The sequence below is a fragment of the Onychomys torridus genome, chromosome 2 (genome assembly GCF_903995425.1).
Source record: "Onychomys torridus chromosome 2, mOncTor1.1, whole genome shotgun sequence".
NCBI lineage: Eukaryota > Metazoa > Chordata > Mammalia > Rodentia > Cricetidae > Onychomys > Onychomys torridus.
In genome coordinates, this window is record NC_050444.1 from 93,820,942 (window position 1) to 93,846,661 (window position 25,720).

The following is a 25,720-nucleotide window of genomic DNA, read 5'->3' on the forward strand; positions in this document are numbered from 1 at the left end:
GGAAAACTGTGTATTTAAACTATTCTTAAAGCATATAACTTGTTCTTTTCCACCATGGATCACAGTGCTTAGGACAGATGCTGACTACATAGAACAAAGAGAGAAATGTGATATGCCTACCTGTTTAGAGCACTCATTTTAATACCCATACTCATAAAGCACTCTCCTTTGTCTCCACTTCAGTCAACTATCCTCTGTTTATCTTACCTGAGGACATAGAGTACTGCCAACCAGACCTGCAGTGTCATTCTATAAGTGAAGTCTACGATTTTTAAAGTGAAGTAAGTCATACATACTTTACCTGCTTGGAGTGCTGAACCTACTAATATGAATGGGCCGATCAGTTATTTACAGCTTCAAAATATTGATTTCCAAAGATTGATAGTCCTTTAAAGGAGGAAGGCCATAAGTAGACAAATCCTACCTTGATCCACAGGCAGTGTCCTGAACTGGACACTGGGACTATATGGCCCGGGCCCTTTGCTCGTGTGAGCACGTACTTTTACATCATATGTAGTATCTGATTTTAAGCCAGTGAGTGTCATAGAGGTGTCAGCTGGAACAATAAGGTGCTCCATTGGATGAAGGGGAATGTTGATATCCCTATACAGGATGGTATATTTGGTGATAATGCCATTTCTTTCTGCCAGGACAGGTGGTTGCCAAGATAACTGAACGGAAGTTGAAGTGGTGCCTTCTGAGTGGAGGTTTTGAGGAAATCCAGTTGGTATTTCTTCTGGAACAGAAATTTCTTTCACCATTTCCTCCCCAAAGCCCACTTTATTTCTGGCTGAGAGTCTGAAGATGTATGATGCACCCTTGTGGATATCTGTGGCTGTAAAGTGGTCTTCTTTCTCAGAGAATTCAAGAGTAGTGAGGGGCTCCATGTCTTTCCGGCCAAATTTTAGACGATAGCCCTGAAGGGGTCCAAATGTGTCCACAGGGGGGTGCCACTGAATGAGAGCCGTATTCATTTGGGTGTGGTTAATCACAAGCCGGGGTCTCCCTGGAACTAAGCACACAGGATGGAGTAGTGAGAATGACTACAATTTATGATCACATGTCAGTCATTGCCAAGTCAGGAAATCACTCTACCATTACTCTCCTTTCAATGTTTATAAACAAAACAATGTTTATCCTACATACAATTGTCAAAAAATCTCCTTTTTGCTTTGTAGAGTAGGCTGAAACAGAATTTGCTAATGAATTCAACCTTTGTGCATCGAGGCTTATGCTTGCCACTGAGAAATGAATCCAAGTAATGATTAACAAACTAGATATAGCCAATGAGAAGAATAACTACAGTGATTAATTATTATGCACAATGTACTAATATTGTAAAAAGAATATTATACATAGTGCATCTTAGATTTAAACACTCACTCCTCATTGTATGTTCTAGGGGGTTATTACTATCTCCATTTTATGTAATGAAAAAGAAGCCCAGAGAACTAGGAAACTTTCTAAGGTTAGATGTACAAGTGAGAGAGAGCTGTAGAACATATCCAGAACCACAGTCAACACCCTCAACTAAGCATCCATTTGTACTTCTTTGTAACTTTCCTATCTACACACAAGTTATCCTTATGAACTTCATCATCATGTTATTGTGAATTATTAAATGAAGAGTTACAGATGAAAGATTTTCACTAATATTAATCATAATTATCAGAGTGACGGACTCTTTGTGCTTAGGAGCTACTTTCCTCTAAGGACACACTTCCAATTAGATTATATATATCAAGATGTGATCATCTAGGGCCTTTTACATATGGTAGTTTTAATAATAAACCAACTACTATTGGAGTTGATAGCACAGGCTAGAGTTGCACCAGGAGTTGTCTAAAAAAGGGAAAGTGGGGGGAGAAGGGTTCAAACAGAAGTAAGCCAGATCTATAAAAAGAAAAAGAACAGGGTGAAGGGAAAGCTTACACTACTGAGTAATAGGAGATGAAGAGGAACATCATAGGGATGTTGACATATTGTAAGAAAAGCATAGGCAGATGATGAGGCAGTAGGTAATTCAAGAAGCCTGCATGATATCAGGTTAACATGCTCATTTTATATGCCAGAAAGTTGAAGCCCAAGTGAGTATTAGGTCTGTTCAAGGGTATATTCCTTAATCCCTGGAGTAATAGCTGTCATTCACATACTGGGGAGATTCAGAGTATGTGTATGTAAGTCAGCAAACCTCCAATATATTAAAAAATAGTTTATAAAGTTTGGAAACTATATAGATACGTATGTGTTTGGCCAGGGCTCTAACCACTGTGAATTCACTGTTTCTCAGGGAAATATACTCTTACAGGTTCATATTGAACTATGAGACTTTCAGAATGTAGAATACTTAAGATTAAAAAAAAATATCATTTTATGCAAGACACTGTAGGCACCATAAATATCACTTCATGTATATATAGAGCTTACACTATTTTTTTTCTCAAAATGTGAGTCTCTGCTAAGGAAAAACAGCATGTATAATTGGTGCCTCAGCAGAGAACATATCCTTTAATAAAGTCTATTCAAAACTATGAAGTGGGGATGTAATTCTTAGTTTCACATATTCTAGGAACAATCAATTTTATTAAATGTATTTATTAACCTTTCCTAAAATTCTGGTTTTAATAAACAACACAATCATGTATTGTGCTCCTCTTGTTTCAGTAAGAAGCATGAAAAGTCAGCAAAAGTGAAAATACTTTTACATTTTTTTGATAAGAGCACATATAGATTTGCTGGCAGTATATGATTTTTTAATATTATACAGATAGTGATTCTATTTAAATTTTGTGAAGGCTCAAATTATCAAAAATATAGTATACTGGCAAATTATAAACAATACTGATAACTTAGTGAAAACATGCAATTGCTCTTCCATAGGAGTCAAAGCTAAGGTAGACATATTTAGATGCTTTTTCAACACTGTTACATTCCACAGTATTCTGTGATAAAAGGCTCTTAGGCTGGAGACTATGGGGTCCAATAATGTTCAACAAGCCCCACCATCACTTGTGATCCACTCCTGTCCACTACAATTCTCAAAGCACTGTAACTAAGTATAAGAACTCTGTCTCAGGCAGCTATTGGAAACACCACAAAATATCATGGGAAGAACTCATTAAAGAATTGAATATTAAAGTCTTAAGGAGATGGAATCACACTGCCATCTATGATAGACTGGCCAAATGGAGGGAATCTTAAATTCTCCACACTGGATAAGAAAAACAACATGTGGAGTCTAAAGAAGTTGGGGTAATGGCTTTAAAGGGTTGCTATATTCTACCAAGAGAATGATAGTATAAAAAGGGAAAGAAATAAGTTCTATATCACTCCACATATTATGAAAATGAATTTGCTAAAAGTTCATATAATCGCAAGAAAACCACTTCATTTGTGACATGAAGAAGCTCTGTAAATAGGAAACATTTACAGTGTGTCTGCATTACACAAAACCTTGTATCTAGACATACAGGAACCAGAGCAGGAAAGTGAAGGTTCACAGGTTAGCTGTGTTTGTAAATGTATGCTTACCTACTGATAACGATAAGGGTGTGGAGAAGATGGTACTATATATATCTTCTGGACCAAGGTTCATGGGTGTCAGTAGGGACATTTAAAGGTCTGGCCAGTAATAGAGTCAGTGCTCTACTTTGTACCTCATTAATGCTTGAGAGCTTAGACAGTGTTAGTCGAGTTTCATACACAGAGGAAGGCTAAAGTCAGGCTTAACTTCATCTTAGTAAACAGTAGACACAGAGGGCAAGCTACATAGTCAATCAGCTAACACTGTCTATCATGACATATTAATGGCCCATCTTGCACCTTCATGATATATCAGTGCCTCCTTTTGGAACTTTGTCATATGTTAATGTCTCCTCCTGCATTTCCAGTTCTTTTCCCTTATTATATTATTCATTCTCTAAATATTTTAGGGCAGCAGAAATGGTTAATATAAGTAGTTAGCTCAAAATTCTTTGCAAGCTGGAGGTCAGCTGAGGTTCTCCGTCTCAATGGTTCTAAACTCAACCTCAATTTAAATAATTGCAATTCAGTGAGCCTAGCTCATTGCTCTTAGCCTGTTCTTTCCAAACTTACAGTCACTGTCATTTGACCACATTTCAACACAGATGGCCAACAGTGTGGGGAAATTTATAGAACAATATATACAAACTGTCAAATCAATAAAATTTTGAATATTGTATTTTATTTTAAATTATGTTTATATGCAGCTATTGTGTGAGACAATGTGCACATGAGTGCAGATGCTCACAGAGTACAGAGAGAGAGTAGGGTGATGTGGAGCTGGAGTTATAGGTGGTTGTGACCAACTTGATATGGCTACTGGGAGCTGAACTCAGGTCTTCTGAAAGAGCAATTCCTGTTCTTAATACTAAACTGTTTCTCTAGTCCCTCAAACAATGAGATTTTTGATTGTCTTAAATCTCAAGGCCTTAGGCAGTACACTAGTTATGATAAAGAAAAGTGAGTATATTAAAGAAACTACATGCATCATAATCATTCAAACACAGGAAAGCTAGCGCCTTTGTACAAGAGTTTTCTGTCAGTCATGAGTCTTATAAAGATTAAATAAGTACCAGTACTGCTTTTTGAAGGAATGATTGCTTACAGATTCTAAAAATGTCATACAATACACAAGCAAAGAGTCAATATTCTTAATGTTAATATAAAATTTCAAGGGGACTCCCAAATTATCCACAGATGCTATAACTATATTCCTTTATAACTGCTACTAGGAGTTAATTGTCAACACAAAAACACAAGAGGGATTTTTGTGATTGTATTCTAAATGAATAAATTTTCATTAATTGTTTACTAATTGTGCATGGCCATGGCCAAGGCATGCTTTTTTACTGGTAGGTGGAGAAGTAGTACAGGAGGAGCCTTAGATGACCTCTATAAGAACAATAAGTATGACTCAAGCATTTATACTGTGAGCATTTTCATTTTGTTACCCAAGCCTTTCTCAGTTAAAAAAGAATGGAAACTGTAGAAGAAAACAGCAAAATAATTGGACAACATGAGGAAGACCAGCAGCTCTAAAAATCTTGTGCAGTAATGAAAATTGATGTTATAAAAAATTAAGTGTCACTGTGCAGTGGTGGCGCATGCCTTTAATCTCAGCACTCGGGAGGCAGAGGCAGGCAGATCTCTGTGAGTTTGAGGCCAGCCTGGTCTACAAAGTGAGTTCCAGGAAAGGTGCAAAGCTACACAGAGAAACCCTGTCTCGATTAAAAAAAAAAAAAAGTACCATTTTGTCAGGATTTGGGTTTCTTGACTATGAACCCTCTGCTTCTATGTCCTTGTCCTCAGGTATCATTTCATGGGCAGTAGGGATCTGATAATTCACATAAGGCTTTAGCAATACAGAAGTACAAGTACCTGAATATAAGTAAACAAACCTAGTGTGTTCAACTTGGGACTCCATGTCAGGGATGTTATCATGGATCTAAGTTCCAACACTGGTTGATCCTATAATCAGAGTTGTATGCTATACCAACATGTCTTTGCTGAATGTCTAGTTTTTAGTGTGGCACAAAGGGTCTGATACAATGGAATTTTTAAAATCAAAGAAAGAGAGAGAAGCAAGGAAAGAAAAGGGAAGAATAAAATCTCCGTCTTGAAGGAGTTCTGCCATCTGTATTCCTGCTGCTTGAGGCAATCGCAGGTGGCAGGAGGCAAGCGAGGCAAATCTTATGACATTTAGACAAACTTGGCAGTGAGATGGCACCCAGGAGGGTGCTCAACATCACAGCTGTTCTCTGCTTTCGGTCTGTGCGTAGAGAGGCGTTCCCATAAAATTGTGCAAGAAGCATCTCAGGAGGAGTAAATCAAAACCAGAGCAGAGAAGTTCCACGGGAGATTGCTTTGTGATGGGATTGGAGGAGATTCCTTCTGTAATTATCCCTTAATTTATCAGTTTCTGATGCCAGTTCTTCCCGCTGGTTTTCCCTGTGTGGCCAAGCAAAGCAAGTTGAAGAAGCACCAGAGAAGCTTCCGGTCCTTCTAGAAGGAGCAATTTGAAATTATTTAGCCTTTTGATATTCTGTTTTCCATCTTTTGTGTTATCTTTTTTTTTTAAAGCCTCACAGAAAAGGTTAAGGGGGAAATGATAAAATACAAAGCTGTAAACTATGAATCCAGTCAATATGGCAACTCCATTCTAGGAAGGTTCATGATGGTTAATGTTACCTGCTAACTTGACAGAATCACCAAGAAGGAGGACTTCTGGGGGATGATCTTAATTAGGTGAGAAAACCCAGCCTAAATGTGAGCAGTAACCCTGCCTGGACTTGAGTCCTAGACAGATAAAAAGGAGAAAGTACCCTGAACACAGCATTCATTGTTCTGTTTATTGACTGGAGATGTAACATGATCGACTGTTTCAACTTCCTGTGGCCTTGACTTCTCTGGCATGACAGACTGTCCTTTATGCCAGAATCAGTCCTTTCTCCATAAAGTTATGTTTGTCAGAGCCTTTCATTACAACAACAGGAAAAGAAACAAAGCCAGATTCCTTATGGGGGTGGTGTGGAATCCCTGTCCGACTTCTCTGCTTAGATGCCTTTTTCCCTGACCTTCAGGAATTTTGCTCCTCTACATTCAGTCTTAACAACCTGTTCTGCTGAGAACGGTGGCATATGACTGCAGTCACAGAAACCAAGAGGCTGAGTTCCATGTCAGCCTGGGATCATTTTTTAACCAGATTCTGTCTCAAATAAAAATAAGCAATACTAAACAAACAACAGACAACAAACAAACAAACAAAAAATCTAACAGGAAGAAAAACAGCCTTTCTCTATCTAAGTCATTTATCCTTCAAAGGCCCCTGGGAGTTAATATGCCTACATCCTTACTTTTTATCTAGAACATCCTGAAAATTTCCCACACATTCATTTGTTAATTTAGTAATCCAGATCAGAAAATAAATTTAATGAGAAGAAATATTTCTTTTGTGTTATTATATACCTAGTACTAAAAGACTTGTTGAATGAATTACTGGATCACTTGGAAATAGTATATATTTTGATCTTCTTTTTCCTTTTCATCTTAGAAAAATACTTCAAAGTTGATCACCACCGTTTTCATTTTCTCTCAATATTTCCTAATGAAAAAAATGGTAGATTACATCCATACCATTTGAAAGTCAGAAATATGGCTGAAGGTATAAATATACACAGAAGACATTACCTGCCCCAGTGGTGGACACTAGCTTGGGCTTGCTTCGAGCACCATCGCCTTTGGTGGTGTAAGCTGTGACAGTCAGGGAGTAGGACGTTTCAGGCTGTAGCCCAGAGATGATCATGTCCTGAAACAACATACATCAAGAACATTTACTTAAAACATGCCAGGAAAAACCTGAAGAAAAGCAAGGTGGCTGATGTTCGTTCCATGCATGCCTGGATGTGCCCTGAAGCCATGCTAAGTGCTCAAGATCCATGCCTTCAGCTCATGCTGTGGAGATGGGTCTTTATGTTAATAGTGAGACTGGGTAATTGCATATCCTCAGAAGCAGCTTTCAGGAGGAATAGTTTAGAAAGAAATCTAGAAACAGACTTTCTGAACCACTTGAATTTAAACTTTCTTAAATATTTAAATAAAAAATTTCTGGTTTGGTAATCCAGGGCAGCTTACCTATTTACATTTACATTTCCCAACACAGTTAGAACCTCAAAGGGTTGATGCAAGGTAAGAGAGTTTTATCAGGAAAATTCCTGGAACTGTGTCTGGTTTATCACAACAGTCAGCAGTCTGATACACTAGTTGTTCCTTTGTGGGAGCATTTTTCCAACACTGATGCCCTGCAATGGTAGCCAGGCTGTTGGAGGGGCAGATATCAGCATAGTATTTCTGCCCTCAGGAAGTTGCTAGGTAAATGGTTGTTGATCTGTTAGACCTAGATATTCTTGAGGCCAAAGAATATTTTTTAAGATATCAGGAAATGATTACTGGTTAACTAAAAAGAGTGACAATAAAAGTCATCATACAAAGATGAGAATATTTATGGATATTTAGTGAGTAGGCCATACAATTAAGAATGAGACTTGAGTTTAAGATCAGTAATATGTACTAAATTAATTATTTCTGATAATTTAGAAAAGGTCCAAATGACAATCTATCTGGAAATTTTTAGTTTTCTTTTAATGAGGGCCGAGAGCTATGATGGATCTAAGACTAGATGATCATGGAACTGTTTTTCTAAATTGGATGTTAAATGATTCTTCAGCTAGAGCTCTGGCTAGTGACTTATTTTGGTGTTTTCCTTAGATCTTTACACATTACACACAAACATACAGAGCATATACAAAGCAATTAACAAACTGCTTCACTTTTTTATGGCAAAACTATGTTTTGAAGTTGACTATGAATATATTTAAGAAAGTATTCAATGTCTTTATCTTCCCAAGATAAAGGCAATGTGAGTGAGTGAGGAGTGATGGACTAGACCACATGAAATATAGCAGAAATTTTCCTAGCAAAGCAATTTACAGGTACCACAGAACATAACTGCTGAAACTGATGCCAGATATGACAGTTTTGACAAGGTACTTTCTCAAAAGAATAAGAAATTCGTCATTGTGGAAATTGAAACAATTCAAATATCATCCTGTTGAGAGCTTGAAAGTTTTATTCACGCACATAGTTGGACTTTTTAAGAAAAATATATTTTATCTTTAGGACCTTGAACTGCTTTCACTATCACCCAGACCAAGTAACTATCTGGCAGCAATATTATACATTATGGTGGACACACTGAATATTCAAGAAATGATGATGGCATAGAATCTAAATCCCTGCAAGGTCTTCCAAGATTACTGCTGGATAGCAGACAACCTTGGCATATAGAAGAAGTAAATGGTCAAGTGTGTGCGAACTTTAATTCTACTATAAGGCTTTCATCCATAAAATTAGACATGGCCAGATGTCTTTCTCTTTGCTCTGGTTGTTAAAGGATATGAAACAGATTAAGTCCTATACACTATTTTAGACTTAGCTGCACATAACCCAACTGTCAAATCAAGATATTACTGGGGCTAGATTCCCTGTCTTTAAATAGAATGCACCTCCATGGTGGTATTGGGCTACTCTGTGACACAGTGTGACTACTTCAAGTCATAGTTCCGCCTACCCCTCATCACCACTAGTCCTACCTGTATTCTTGCTTCTTAAAAGTCTGTGTTCCTAAGGTTCTGTCACAATGCTGTCAGCCTCATTTTTTTCTAATATTAGGAAATACTCCATTTATTATGGAACCTGAAATAATTATTTCTGACTATATCCCAAGTTAATATGCAGCCCCACTTTGGCCTCTGCTCCAAGTAGCAATGTCATGTAGAATCTTCTGGTGTCTCTGTGGCTTTTTCAGTGTCATCCCACCTTAAGTTCAACTTGAAAAACTGGAAAACAATCTCCAAAGGGGACTCTCCCTTAGTCTATATTTTAATAACTGTTAATACCTCTTTAAAATTTATGAACTACTTTTGATACCTCTTTAAAATTCATGGGCTAATTTTGACCTTATTTTCTTCCTCAACATCTTCATCAGTAAGTTTTTGTCAATTCTTGGTTTAAAATGCTGCTTCTTCTTAATTTCTGTTGCCTTAAATGTCGTTGGATTTTGATCACTTCATGAGTTAATTAGAAACATAACTATTAGTTTTTCATATGTTTTGTCTTTTCATGCTCCAATTTACCCATTAAGTGACTGTTTTTTAAACAAAGTAGTGATCCATTCAGTGGGCCATGAAATCAATTTAATTAGCCAAGACCAGTTTTAAACAAAGTAAGAAATGCAATGGACTTGAGCACAAGATGTTGAGTTCATTATAGATTTAAAGATAAATCCAATTTTATAAAACTTTTATTTCCTTCAGACACACATATGCACTGACTGGCTCTTATCATAAATGTGTTTCTTACTATGAGTCTTAGTCATATAAAATACTGCTTTGCACTAAATTTTATGATACCTGATACACTATTCATATTTTCCAAAAGCTCTGAAAGGAGTCTTGTGCCTTGTAATAAATATTTATACATTAAGTCTCATGGCGCCTTGTGGCTTTATTTGCCGGCATTTAAAACACTTTGATTTGTGTTAGGGCTACCTTTCCTGATAGACCACAAGGTTTAGAGGGTCAATGTTTACAGCATATTCATCTCTATATGCTTTGCATATAGTATAATAATGACTGTCAAAAGATTAATGAATATTAATTCTATTCAGTCTAAAACCAGGAAAATGCTCTTTGTAACCTCAATGATATATTTATTTCAAATATTTTTCAATATCTCTCCAGAATAAAGGAATGAAACCCTCCTTAATCTTCTACTGACACCTCAGCTGCCATAGTTTATCTCTTTGCTCTATTTCCCAGTAATTTTATTAGAAAAAGCTTTTATTTGTGTCCAATTAGCAAGTTCATTGGCATAAGACCAGAGGTCAGTCCCACTGACCTCCATGGCTGCACTCACTGAGCAATGCTACAAACAGTGAACAGTTCTTCCTTAGCTCCAAATATAAACACATACTGAACTGTGGTCATGGTCATCTCTTAAGTTCTCAAGAATAATGCCATTCCTAGCAGTTACCTCTGAAATTATAGCCCTGTTAGCATTGCCATTCATTTCCAAGACTATATGTTTATTTAAGACATTTCTTTGGCTGCATTTCACAACTGTTTCAGAATTGTGTATATATAACTAGTCATCTTCCTAATTCCTCTAAAAATCTGGATGGTAGATTTCCTATCACATGACTATCTTACATAGAATAGGCCCTTTAAAAGTAGCATAAGCTACTCACATACATTAAAGAGAAGCCTCCTTCTGTGAGATTCTTTACTTGTTAACATGACCCACTTACTGCCATTCAATTTTTGCTATATGTGACAAAATTTAGCCAAGTCTATGTAGAGTTAATCAGTGTCAGGCCTATACGATGTGACATAGTGATTATATAACCCTAGTGTGGAAAATATTAGTAATCTACATCAAACACTCAGTATAACCCATCTGAAATAACTCCATTTAAAGCATGCTTCCTCTAACTGTATCATAAGACAGAGTTAGTAGCAGAAATTAAAAACAAACAAACAAAAAACGTTATGAGCTCATGAACTTCCTTATGCAATCAAGAGCACCATGCTCATTTCATAAAACCAGAAACACATTGAAAAGTACATACATAGTTAAGACCAATTAAAAGAGTCCATTAGTTCATGCAACCAAGCAAATGTGATAACAAATCATGAGTAAGTGAAAGACTGATGTTCAGAAAACACAAGCATATAAGGTCTGATTTTTTTTTTTTTTTTTTTTTTTTTTTTTTTTTTTGCCAAACAGTAAAAATTTACTCACATGTTCAGTAGCATCATCAAATTCCCACTGATTGAAGTTAAGAAAATTGGGGAAAGGGGACAAAATAAAAAGAAATGAAGAGAAACTTGTACCCTTATAAAGATGATGTTAGCCTCATTTAATTTAAAAGAGGAAAATGCATTCATTAAAACAACATATACAATAACATTCCAAAGAATAGGTGCATTATGATGTAGAAATTCTCATTTTAAGGGGATTAAGGTAAATATGTGCTATTGTTACTGATCAAACTAGTTTATATTTATTTTTATTAACTATATGTCTTACTAAAGAAGCCAATATAACACCTCAAATATCTAATGTTTCTGACCTACTCAATGCCATCAATTTTTACTTCTTTCATGGGTTATATAATTAATTTAAGTTACTATTTAAATTATTATCTTTTTTACACTGAAATCATATGTTTCAATGAAGACTTGAAAAAGGTAATTAAATTACAGTAAAAGTTAAGGAACAAAAGAGAAATGAAGAAGAAAAAATATGAAAAAACAATAGATAAATATCAAAATAAAGGAGAGAAAAATATAAACTACATAACAGTACAGGCTGAGAGAGATACGCTTTTATAATATAAAATAGCTAAAAACCAAAGAAGGTTATCAAAGCATGATCTTGATTTTATTTTCTGGAATTTGAGATTTTAAAAATAGCAGCAATAACTTTTTTTAAAAAAAATCATTACATCATAGGAACATTCTACTTTAAAAGCAGTATAATTTAAATAAAAATTTATAAAAATAAAGTTGACTTTTGATGGTCCTCCAATATTTGAAACTGTAGTTGTTAAAAACTACTTTCTGGGGTTAGAGAGATGGCTCAGTTAAGAGTACTGACTACTCTTTCAGAGGACTCTGGTTCAATTCCCAGCACCTACAGGGCAGGTCAAGTCTGTCTGTAACTCCAGTTCCTGAGGACCCAACACCCATGGCAAAACACTGATGTACATGAAATAAAAATAAATAAATAAATAAATACTTTCTGGAGTTTATAATTATCTTTGTGAAAGTAAACATTTAATAACCTCTTTTCATCCTGTTTCTATAAAATTTCTTTACTATGAAATTTACTATTTCTTATTCAAATAACAATGGGGTTTTCTGGAAGTCTCAATAAAGGGATTTGGGGACTGGAAGACAACCAACATACCAATGGGTACAAGTATAAGGCAAAGTAGGCCTCACTGACAACTGTGTCCTGCCATGAGACTCAAAGCCCTCACTAGGAAATTATTCAGTAGTTCTATGAACCAAACAATTGGGATTGGAAATGTGTGTGCATACATATACACATATACATACAATATGATTCCATATTCATTAAAGTCTGTGCTGGAAGGCAAATACATGGTAGAAAAAGTCTGAAAGCACCACTAAATCTGCCTTTCTAACTTTCTTCTTTATCATATCTACATATTTTAATAGGACTATAATAAAGTACATATTTGTAATGGAAAGTTGACGAAAGCCCTTCCTTGTGTCAAAAGCATATGTGTATTATATCAGCTACATTTGCAGAATTTGCTGCAAACCAGTAAGAGGTTTGAGCCACAGGAGTGAACCACAAATTTAGATCCTTTCAGGCCTTTCATTAGGATGCTTCAAAACAGAGGCAAACATAAACATTTGTGTGAGTTGATAACATAAGGACTTTTTAGGGTAAGTGCTTTCATTAGCACTGTAGGGATACATATTACCTCATATTTTTCAGAGATAAAAGAAGATAAAACGGGAGAACTCATGTAAAAGTTTTCATTTTATTGCTGATCTTTTTGACATTCACATAAGATAATTTCATTCCAACTTTTAAATTTTCAGAAGCTCCAGCCTTATTCCTGCTCAGCCACCATGTGCTCAATTAATTATCCAGTATCTTAAATATCCTATAGGCAGAGTATACCATCAGTGTCAGTGCAGCAATGGCAAGCTAGGCCCTGGGCTATGTATCAGCTCCAATTGAACTCTTCCTCTCACTTCAGGAAAATATCTAAGGTCCAAGTGGATTAATTAAACATTCATTAGGTGGCTACCTCCAGGGTATAGGAAAAAATGAAAATATTAGGTGCTTCGCTTTAAACAACTGACTACAAAACCAGGTAGGGACACTACGACGGGAACCACTTCCCTAAGGTCAACAAAACATCTCACACACACAATTACTCATTATTAGTAATTTCTCTTGTTTGCATAGGTTGTGTATGCAACAATATATACATGATTTTGTGGGTGCATATATGTGTGAGTGGCCATGTACACTTGTGCGATTGTGAAGGCCAGAGGACACCTGGGGTATTATTCTCAGATACTGCCCACCTTATTTTGAGATAGGGTTTCTAACTAGCCTTGACCTTGTCAAGCAGGCTAGTTGGCTAGCCAGAACATATACTTATTTCTGCTTTCCCAGCTCTGGGATTACAAGTATATGCTAACACACCTGGCTTTTTTTTTTTTTTTTTTTTTTTTTTTTTATGTGGGTTCTGGAGATTAAACTTAGGTTCCAAAGATTAACCTTTGGAAATACCTTACAGACTGAGCATTTTCCCTAGGTTCCTAGTAATTCTCTTAACTTGGTTTAGTAGAGGAGATTTTATTTCTTCTCTTGGAAACCTTAATTTAATTTTTATCATCTATGTTATTATCTTCACCTTCTGGGACAGGAAACAATTATTCTCATAAAATATGTGACCTGATGAAATACTAAATAAAATACTGAATTCTGTCCCCTGAATAAAAATGTCTGTTCCTTAGTGAAAAAAAAAATCATACATTAAGAACTAAGATCAGCCCTGCTCCAAATAGTTTCAACACAGCAGAAGGTAGATCCTATCGACTCAGCTGTAGCTTGGCATACTTTCTGTAGATTAAGTTAAACTCATCATTATTTTTTTGAAGTTAGGAATGTGAATTTGGACACAGATATAAAGAACAGAATATCTATTTTTAAGTGACTTTTAATCAAACATAAAAGCATTTTATTGCAGTTTATTTTTAGTTGATAATGCTTCTAATTTAAAAGGTAAATATACCACAATCGTTTTTAAAGTCTAGAATTTATGTGGTTTGTTTGTTTGTTTGTTTGTTTGTTTGTTTTAAGAGTCAGAAACTTAACAATTGGACCCAGGCTAGAGGAAATGTTATCCAATAAAACAGGCTCACCTGTGCATCAGCCAGCATGACGTCCTTCAGCATGGGCTGGCCCTTGGGCTCCCCGTTTTCCATTCTCACATAGTGCACCTGATATCCTCTTATCTGGCCATGCTGCTTATTGGGCACAGGTGAGCGCCACGAGACTTTAACAGCCGTGGCATTGACAGCCTCCACCTCGACTTTTCGAGGAGGACCACTGGGAACTGCAACAACATCATGGGTAAAAGACAATTACAGGCACTTGCCACCCAGCGAGAGTGCTTTCTTTACTTAAAAATGGGTAGACCCACTATGCTTCATTGCAGAACGCAAACATCTTCAACTAAAGAAAATGCTCAACCAATCTGCTCTACATTTTAAGAAAAGATCAAAAAACATGACCGATGCAAAAACCAAAATGGAAGAAAAAAAAAAAAGAGTATCAGAGAAATAGAAAAACATGTTAAAAAAAATGTACAAAAGCCAAGGAAGATGCTTTGAGGTCCAAAGCATTAAAGCACAAAGAAGTACTGCATTGAAATAATAACAAAAACAGATTGTTGATAGTCGTGTGGTTTTTAAATGTTTCATTTTTAATAGCAGAATAAAAAGATTCTTGACTATATGGATTCTTCTCTTTTTTTTCTCTCATATCAAAAGGCCGTTCCATACAAGAGATGCCAAAAATTATAAGACAAAAGACAGTAAGAAGGTGGCAGTTTTGAAAGTTAATTCCACAATGAAAGAGAATTCAATAAAATTGCCAAGAAAAATATAGGAGACGTGAGATGAAGGTACAGAGAAAATCTGGATCATAGGACCATAGAAGAAAAGTGTCCCTTTAAAAGGCAGAACATTGTTGCACTGAGATTGAAAAGAGAAAAAGAAAAAAGCCCAGGATGTAGGAAAGGCAGGTCTTTGGCAAAAACAGTTACGTAATAGAAATGTTGGATCAAAAATGATGAGCAGAAAAAAAAAAAAAAAGAGGATAACTGTTAGCCTATCAAAAGCAGACCCAGACTGTGTGTCAGAAGGTGCGAACTGACGGAGCGGAGGCAACATACCATCTTCATCGGTTCGAATCAACACGGACAAGCTCTCAGGGCCAGGGCCGACATCTGTGTGGGCAGTCACAGTGATCCGGTATTCAGTCCATTTTTCCAGCTGTTCCAAAAGGTATTTGGTAGTATCCGGAGGAATTCCCAAAACCTCATGAGGCTTGTAGTCTTCCCCATGGACTGCAGCATACTTGAGGGAGTATTCAGTGATAATGCCATTCTGCTCTTCCACTGGTGGAGGTTGCCAACTTACCAAAATACTAGTGGAGCTTGGGCTGGTGCAACTAATATCTTGAGGAGGAGCTGATGGCTCTTATTTTGGTAGTGAGTTAAAGGAGGATTTGAGTGAAAGGACAGGAGTGGTTGGAAAAAAAAATGATAAAACAAAAGAAAAGGCAAAAATAAATAAACGAACCATAAGGGCAGAAGAAAAACAAAAATAAACTTAAAATTTTTAACATAAATTTATGAACCTTGGCTTAGTAACATGAGTAAACGAAAAATGAATCAATGATGAAAATAACTGTTAAATAATGAATGGGGGAAATGAGTGATGATGAGACCTGGTGATAACAGGACCTCAAAATCAAATTACCTACCTGCTATTGAAATTCTTCTAAACCAACTCCTTGGAATCTCCCATCCTCACTCTCCTGACTATCCAGCACCCCCCACCCAAATCTTAACTCGTTTCATTTTTATAAACATGAGATTCTAGAAATGCCATTTTATGTATTGTTCCTCTCCACATTCTAGAACAAGGATGATTCATACCCAGCACTCATTTGTGGAGGGATCCTGAAGTGCACGAAGGACAGTAACTGAAAGGTGCCCTCCTACTGCATTCAGTTAGGAAAAAAAGAAAAAAGAAAAACTCAACAAACAGAAAAGGGTCCACCTTCTAAAAACTCTAAGTCAGCCTGACCAGTCTGAATGCAAAGTGTTAATCTAATATTGATTGTAGCCCAAATAAAATGAGCATGCAGAATCATTAAAGGATGAGAATGCACAGGCCAAGATTTACCTACCGAGGGCAATGTCAGGCTTGTTGGTTCTGACTGTACTTACCCTATGTCAGCTTTCAGCTTTTTTATTATAACTCTTCTTGTGACACCATTGCTAGTAAAGAATTAGATCCCACCAGCAAATTTTGGTAAAATTGGTAATAATCAGCTATCCCATACAAAAGATGAACAATACAGCAACTAAAAATGCCTAGTTAACCCCCCAAAAGAATCATTTAGAAGTTACCCGATCTATATTCATTTTTGTATACAATAATTCATCTAATCTAGATTTACATAACAGTTAAAGCACATACTTTTACGGTCCATTCTAAAATAAGCTGGCCATCTTCTAAGCCATTATTTCCCATCAAATTACCCCAATACATTGCTATGTTAGGAAATACAAACAAAATACCACACACAAAAATCTCAGACAATAGCTGCAAGACTATTCAAGATGAACTGAAAGGATATCTAATTGTTAATAGTTATTAAAGAGCAAATGACGGTATTATGAGCCATCACACTTTCCATCAAAAACAGTCTTTTAGATAATATTTATGGAAAACAATGTGCTCTGGGAATGGAGACGCCCCATTCTAACAAACTCAGCTGGGCTGCAGCATGGAGGCTCAAAGAGATCGTGAAGTTAAAGGAACAAAATGCCAATCAGGGAGCAGGTGTGCTGGTGATTATTCCATTATTCTCAGATTTATCTCAATAGAGATTTTCTGTGAATATTTCCGATGTCTACATGGACATTCACAGAGTAAGAAATATGCATTGAGCTTTCCTCCTGATGAGGAACAAATACATGATAATCACTTGTTTTTAAAGGGAATTGTTTTGTCTTTTGCCACTCTGTACTCTGATTTCTCTGCAGTGTTTTAAACCAGATTTCCCCCCTCTCCATACAGCCATATCATTTACTGGATGAGGACAGATCTAACTATTGCACCCATTTCCCAATTATGGAGGTCGACTAGCTTCTCTGAAAGTTTCTACTTAGGACATGAAAAGCAGGGTCTATTATTTTGGTCATGTTTAAAAGCAGCTTAAGTCCTATGAGTGTCGTGTCTCCAAAGCAGGGTGTTTACTGCCACAGAGATAATTGTTGAGGAGTCAGAACATTAGCAGATTTGTTTGTTGGTTAAAAAAATTGTCAGAAACATCTCCTAGTGAGAAACGGGCAAGAGGGAAGCAAAGAGAGACACCTACTTGATTGCATTGTTCTAGCTGATATTTCAGCTGTAGAAGCACCCAGGCCTTGAGGAGAGCGTGCAGACAGACGGAAGTAGTATAGGCTGTTTGGTTTCAGCCCTTGCAGCCTGTAAGATGTGCCTGGCTCAATGGTGATTCGCTGCTGCAAGTAACAAGAAGAGTTGGTCATTTTCCTGGGAGCCAGTACAAATATGGCTTGATCAATGTTTGTAACATTAGGCTTCTAACATAACTGTAATGCCATAAAACCGTAGCATGAAGATACTATAGTTTTAAAAGTATATTTCGGGGTTGGGGCTTTAGCTCAGTGGTAGAGCACTTGCCTAGCAAGCGCAAGGTCCTGGGTTTGGTCCTCAGCTCTGGCAAAAAAAAAAAAAGTATATTTCTACAAAAGGTGGCTGAAAAAGGGATGGCAGTGTTGGTCTTTCCAATGCTGACAATAATCCGGCCTCACAAAATAAGAGTCCAGGAGAGTGAAGGCCAGGTGCACTCCACCCTGAAGTTGTAAGAGGTACTGTGACCACAAAAGTCAAAGACATCAGTCAATCTTGATCGTGAACATGCAAATTATATTAATTCACATACCCAGATTTTCCTCCAGACTGTCTATAATACAAATGAGGGCAAATATCATATGACTAAAACTAGCAATATTTTACAAGAGGTTGCTATAAAGGAGATGTGAGATATTGGGGACATAGCTCAGTTAGTACAGCACAGCATATATAATGTGCAGAAGGCCCTGTTTGGATTTCCTACCATAAAAATAAATAAAAACAAAAACAGAAACAGATGTGGTGATCCATCCATTCTGGCAGTCCCACCGCTGGGAATGCAGAGGCAGGAAGATGAGGAGTTCAAGGTCATTTTCTGTTACTTATTAAGTTTGAGGCCAACCTATTTTAAGAACAAACAAGCAAACATACAAACAAAACAAACTACAAACTGGAAAGAGATCTGAAATTGCTAGTAGTAGTAAAATTACTTGTGACATTACTCAAATCTTCTAAGAAATAAGGCTATTACTGTTGGTTTCTTCAAAATAAGTTGAAAACTTTTTTGTGGTTATACGGCCTATGGCAAGAAAAAAATATAAACTTCTCTGTACCCTTTAATATTATAGGGGACTTTCAAACTAAGATTCTTATTTATCAAAGCTGGGGTTCAAATATACCTTTGCATTTTGGCAAAGGTACCCAATCTTAGGTAGAGCATCAGGCCAGAGTAAATATTAAAATATAAACAAATATATAATTGAATAACAATCTTAAGGCTTTTTTCATAACCAACTAGCGCTAGTTGTTTACACAAATGAATTCAGACAAGGGTAACTAAAATATAAATGTGCAGAAAACATTTCTATAATGCTCTGGCTTTTAAATATAAGGGCACTTAGAAACTTCAGATGCCCCAAAAAGGAAACAGAATTCTAGCACCTAAACAATTGTAAAGCATGGTAGTACATGGAGAGCTAGTGCCCTCACTAATCCCAAAGGACTGTCATATACCTCAACTCACAATATGAATGAAAGAGTAAAAGAATGAATGAATTTTCATTTTTGGTTGATGAGGACATAAAATTATATAAGATTGACTTACTGTATATTCCTCAGGAACAGCAGCTTAGATTTTTAAGTTGTAGTATGAGTAGACATGATTACTTTTCAATACTTATTGGTTTTATTATCTGTCCTAGTTAGCTTTTGTTTTGTTTTGTTTTGTATAACTTGAAACAAGCTAGGGTCACCTGGGAAAAGGGAACTGCAATTGAGAAAATGTCTCCATCACACTGGCCTGCAGTCACTCTGTAAACATTTTCTAGATTAATTATCAATGTAGGAGGACCGTAGGCAATAACAGCCCTTGCATGAGATCCTGGGCTGCATGAGAAAGCAAGATCAGCAAGCATGGAGAGCAGGCCAGTGAGTCGCATTCCTCAATGACTTATTCTTCAGTTCCTGCCTTTATGTTCCTGTTTGAGTATCAGCCCTGCTTTTTCTCGGTGATGGACTGTGGTCAAGATATGTACCCCAATTAAATACTTATCTCCAGACTTAAATATTACAGTAATTGGTACTGAGAGTGTGGTATTGCTGGGATGTATCTAACAATGTGGTAGGTTTCTTTTTTGGAGGGTTGCATAGAAGCATTTAGAAATTTGGTTTGGAAAAGCCACTGAGTGTTCAGAGCTTACTGAGCTGTTCCAGATAGATAATGAGAACAAAGCAGACAGTGGAGGACTGACTTGTAACCTCTTAGAGGGAAATCTGAGAGTTCCTTAAGAACCTTAGAGCTCTTCTTGTTAATGGTAAGTGTGCATGATAATGAGTTTTATTTCTCTTTTGATTTCTACACCTTTAACAATCCATTATTTTACTTACACAACATTTTAAATTGTATGCATAGTCATATTCATATCAAATAATGTTTAGCATGATAGTAAACATTTGCTTTGGGCATCTTTCTCTTGAATCAGTCTGAACAAATCCATCTCCTTGATAACTTTTAGAAGCATATGGCTCTCAATCAGTCATGTGTTTACATAATGGCCTAAATAAATACTATGAGCTATTGCAGAGGAAAAATGAAAGTGTACCTCCACTTCATGGATTTTCTGTCCCCCTATGACCTGATGCTTGTATAGTATGAAGCTTGGGGGGGGGTGAATCAAAAACATTTCACTTGAAACAATAGATTTTATGGCCCCCACCCTCAAAATCTCCAAACACTCATTTGGATTTTTGGTCAAATTCTTCTTTTCATGAGTAAATCTTTTCCACAAAGATGAAATTATTTTTAAGTCTTACCTCTTCTCCTTGCTCCCCATCTCTGTAGACCAGTTCATAGCTGGCAATGGTATCTGAACGCGGAGGTGTCCAAGACATCAAAATACTTGTTTCAGATTCAGGTTCAGCTTTGAAATTTAGTGGCTGCCCTGGTACTAGAAACAGGGAGATAAAGGACCGAGCTCACCATCACCAGCAGCATTCAGAAACTCTTCTGGTTAAATACATGTTACACGTAAAAAAGAGAGAAACCTTTATATTCTCAGAGATGGCCTCCTTGTACAAAGCTCATTTATACTCAAGAGGATCAGACTAGAATGATGAATATTTTCCCAGTCCTTGAGTAGTTTAATATGCACACAATATGAAGTAGAATTAATAAGCTTGTTAGATGTACATCTCAGAAATCAATTGGAAATTCAGTAAAATTATGGATTTCAAATAACATTGTGAAATATGATATGGGATTCATGTAATATACACATATAATCTGTAACTATAGTCTATATATTTGTTCTTATACCCAGAGATAAGTGAAGTTCTCTTTCCTCATCAAGGAAATTTCTTTCTACAACAGATGCAGACCATTATAGAAACCCAGAATAGATCAAAGTGCAGTGTTGCGGAACACAGTCCCAACTGATTCATCTACAACATAACTCCTTCACTTAAGGCTCATGGATCATTGTGGAAGAGGGGCCAGAAAGATTGTAAAAACCAGAGGAACAGAGAATTTGCCAAGTGACTTTCTCTCCTAGAAAAGTTAGAAGTTACACCCATAAAGTCTCACTGATAAGGCTGCCTAAACACAACCTGAACAAGGAGGATACCAATAAACACGTTAATATGGAAGGGGCAAAGCTCAGGCAGCCCCAACTCTCCACAAAGAACTACAAGCAACTAAGAGTAAGGAATGCAGAAACCAAGAAAAAATAGTCTTCTTCAGGGAAGAGCATATCAATTGGTTATCCAATGCCAAGTGATCAGCCCTGAAATCAATCATATACATGAAGTAACATTCTACTTATTAATCAGGTTGCATTTATATATTTAGGAATACATACATACATACATACACACACACACACACACACACACACACAGACACAGAGAGAGAGAGAGAGAGAGAGAGAGAGAGAGAGAGAGAGAGAGACTTAACAACAAAGAAAGACAGTTGATGAATTTGAAAGAGAAAAGTGGGAGGTATATGGAGGACTTGCAGAGAGGAAATGGAAGGAATAAATGGTTCAATTATATTATAATCTAAAAAACTAAAAAGAAGTATGTTTAAAATATGTACAAGAGCCCAGCAGTGATGGCACATGCCTTTAATCCCAGTGCTCAGAAAGCAGAGCCAGGCAGATCTCTGGGAGTTTGAGGACAGTTGATCTACAGAATGAGAGCTAGGACAGGCACCAAAACTACACAGAGAAACCCTGTTTAGAAAAACTATATATGCTTAAAACTAAGAAGTACTAGTTATATAAAATTTGTCCAATATTTACAACTTATTAAAAAAATTTAAAAACCCCTAGGACTTCATATAACATTCAGTATTATTTCCAATTGTGGTGGTTTGGGTGAAAATGGCCCCCATATGCTCATAGGAAGTGGTATTATTAGAAAGGATTAGAACTGTGGCCTTGTTGGAGGAAGTGGGGTGGCTTTGAGGTCTCAGAAGCTCAAGCCAGGCCAAGTGGCTCTGTCTCCTCCTCATACCTACCCATCTGGATGTAGAACTCTCAAACTCTTTCCTCAGCACTACGACTGCCTGCATGTCATCATGCTTCCTTCCAGGATGACAATGGACTAAACATCCAAATTGTAAGCCAGACCCAACAAAATGTTTTCCTTTGTAGGAGTTGCCATGGTTATGGTGTCTCCTCACAGCAACAAAACCCTAGCTAAGACACATTTATGTTCATGAAATTCCACTGTGAGTCCTTAACAGTCTCCAGGCAATAATAATACCTCAAAATTATATCTTAACTAGTTACATACATTTAGAAAATAACTAGGAAAAAAAGTAAAACAAAACTGTACTAAGTATAAATAACTACCTGTAACTCCTAGATTAAGTTATTTAAAGCATTAAAGTCTAATGATTAGATTGAATGCCAGCATAATATCATCGCTAGTGGCTTAGTCCTAAACTACACACAAATTAGTGAGATTCTAAGATTACTTATCAACACATTATGATAACAAAAGTCAACAATGGTTACCTCATGTCAATCATTCAATCTATCTAATTGATAATTTGAAAGAGTCACACATGGGATATAATCAATAATAAAAAAAAAAAAAACTTTAGCAGCCTAAAATACTTTTCTCAATAAAGAATAATAATCTGAACCACCTTATTAGCACCTAACCACATTAGCTATGCTCAAGCCGTGATGCACATGACTTAGGCACACAGGCTGAGGCACACAAGGCTCCACTGGCACATCTAGCAGGCTGTGTTGGCCACTGTCTGCTCTGACTGTTGGTGCCCATGCCTTGCTATTTGTTCAGTAATTTAATCATTAGCCTTGATATTAGGAAATGTTGCAATACAGTGTGACTGAATTTTTCTGTATTTTCCCATACTCATGAGAAATTAAGTGTATTTTATAAAAAGCTAACAACAACAAAAAATAAAATAAGAATAAGGATTGGGCACAGCACGGGGAAAGGAGCTTCTAAAGTATTTTTCTGGCAACTTGAGAATACACATTCTCACACACAAAATAACATGATTTGTAGGTGATACATGACATAACTTACAAATAATGCTTGAGATATAATTTTCACAGGAAAAGAGGTCTTTGGAGATATGGAATATATTGTTTTTCTTTACAACCATCTTTCTACAACTTGATTACCAAACAAGAAAACCTCACCCTTTTTCCTAAAGGGATTTAAGTTCTGTTTCTAAGAGCCGTCACCATCCAGCACAAGTGCTCTGCCTTGTGTCTGTGCATGCTGTGAAAGGATGGCTCCCTCATGTTTGCACATATGCCCAGGGCCACTAACATTCCTTGTCTGCCCCTCTCTCCCCATACCCCTAACCTAAAGCATGTGTCTGTACCTTGAGATTCTCATTAATCGGATGCCTTTGGGAACTGCTTTCTGAACAGGTTATCATTCCTTCCCAGCACCTGCCCAGTATGTGACCCCACACCATCATTCAGCTTGAAAGACCAAGACAGAGGAACATAAAAGATCAAGAGGCAAGGCAAGGGGCTGAGGAAGCAATAAAAGCATACAGTGACTGGCAAATGGCAAATCTTTTATCTAACAGGTAAAAAGTCAAAAGCCTGGCTCATGCTGCAGTGGTTGCAGACAGACCTTGGGCAGGTGGGATAATTATGACAAGGTTCCAATATCCAGATGATGAAATGGGGTTTTTGGTGTGATGTACCCACACATAAATATGTAACAGTTACTAACTCTTCTATATTTGTATTGCTTATTTCTTCCCCTTATTTCCTGTAAATCTGTGAAATAACAAAATCTGTGTTAATGTGTAACTCAAGCGAAAGACAGAGACACTTCCAAAGCAGCTCAGGAACAGTCACTAAGTAGAGGTTTGCTCCTAGCCTAAGGTGAGTAAGTTGACACTGACTGAAACTATCTTAGAAACCTAATTAACTTTTGCTTACTTACACTGTTTGGTTTTTGCTTTTAATTTATCTTTCCTGTATTCCCATTTAGACTCAATATTTCATTCTTGTTTAGTGACACAACTTCCATTGATCTAATTCTGTTTGGTTCTATAAAGAGCTCTTATTGCTAAATAATAAATTGAATAGGAACATCAACACCCCCAAGGGAAAGGTTCCATTTCTTTTGTAACTTTTGAACAATGCAAGTATTGGCTAGATGGCTTAATGGAAAGTCTTGTCATCTAACAGGCAAGATGCTTTTCTTCCTTTTCTTTTATAGACTCCTTTTGAAGTTGTTTTGGGGGAAAAAGCACATTTCTTAAATTTGAAACCTGCAGTGGAGACCTAAACACCTCAGGTAAGAGGTGAATACCTAGTCAAGTAAGGATGCTCTAGGGAGCCAACAGAAAGGTACATGCCTAATGGAAGAGGGACACCTGGACTCAGTAAGGATCAGCAGATTGCTACCTTGTAGAATGAAAGCATAGCTAGACCCAAATATCTGAATTTATTCAAAAGATACTGCTAATGCATTTTCTATATAAAAAGCCTTTCAGTTGGTTGTCAATGATTTAAAAATAATGGAATTTAGAAAAACAATGCAAAAGGCAAAATGCCTCTGTAAGTTCAATTCAGTGTGCACATCAGAGCCATACATTCCCTTTGCCTTCTAGCATCCTGATAAATAGCTTATGGATACCAAAATCAGACTTCTTGGAAACTGAGGGTGGAACAAAGGGTATCATTTCCTTGGGCTCAAATTTTAAATTAGAAACAACCACCATGAGTTGAAGATTCATAGGGAAAATGAAAACTGCTCAGAAATGAAAATAATGTATTCTTAAATTCCCAAACATATTAGCTTAATGATCATTATAAAAATATACAGGGGAATATTTTAAAAGGACTTAACACTAACAAATTTGGTTTCTTTAGACTACCCAGAGAAAAAGAATATTTTTATCATTATCAACTGGTATTGCATACTAAATATTATGCCAGAAGAAGACCTATTTTACATTATGTTCCTGTTTTTGTAATACATAAACACACATATATTACATATACAAATTTATAGACATATTTACTCATATATATGTACTGTTTTCCTCCTAGGCTTTACATATTAGACTTCATTATTGACATTCTTTCATCTTCATATACTAGATTTATTTTATAAGCATCATATGTCATTTTATTCAGGAGATTTTCTGTGTTGTAACAGTCCTTGCACCAATTAACTAAACATCAAGGATAGGGAACAATTTTGACATTATTAAAACTCATGAAAAAAATAAAACGCACATATAGAATTTTAAATGTAATCACTCTATACATTAGAAAAGAAATATGCCAGCACTAATCACAGTCTAAATTGAGAGTTAACCAAGAAAAGAAATTGAGGTGTAGTACAGATAATTCTTTAAAATTATACTTAGGGCTAGGAGAATGGTAAAGTAAGTAAGAGCATTA

The 25,720-nt window shown here is 36.4% G+C and overlaps 1 protein-coding gene across 42 annotated transcripts in view; it reads right to left on the reverse strand.

The window, feature by feature from the left end:
- The window catches only part of Ptprd (protein tyrosine phosphatase receptor type D), a 2,001,112-nt gene that overhangs the window by 148,742 nt on the left and 1,826,650 nt on the right, over positions 1-25,720 (reverse strand). For 19 of the 42 annotated variants that reach the window (XM_036177120.1, XM_036177123.1, XM_036177112.1 and 16 more), the window contains 7 exons: positions 20,619-20,752; positions 17,809-17,953; positions 15,590-15,895; positions 14,556-14,749; positions 11,380-11,406; positions 7,210-7,327; positions 425-1,012 (listed from right to left, as the gene is read on the reverse strand). In XM_036177120.1, coding sequence (XP_036033013.1) covers positions 425-1,012; positions 7,210-7,327; positions 11,380-11,406; positions 14,556-14,749; positions 15,590-15,895; positions 17,809-17,953; positions 20,619-20,752 — 1,512 coding nt within the window. The remainder of the gene's footprint in view (positions 1-424; positions 1,013-7,209; positions 7,328-11,379; positions 11,407-14,555; positions 14,750-15,589; positions 15,896-17,808; positions 17,954-20,618; positions 20,753-25,720) is intronic. The other 23 variants (XM_036177144.1, XM_036177143.1, XM_036177142.1 and 20 more) reach the window with 4 other exon arrangements.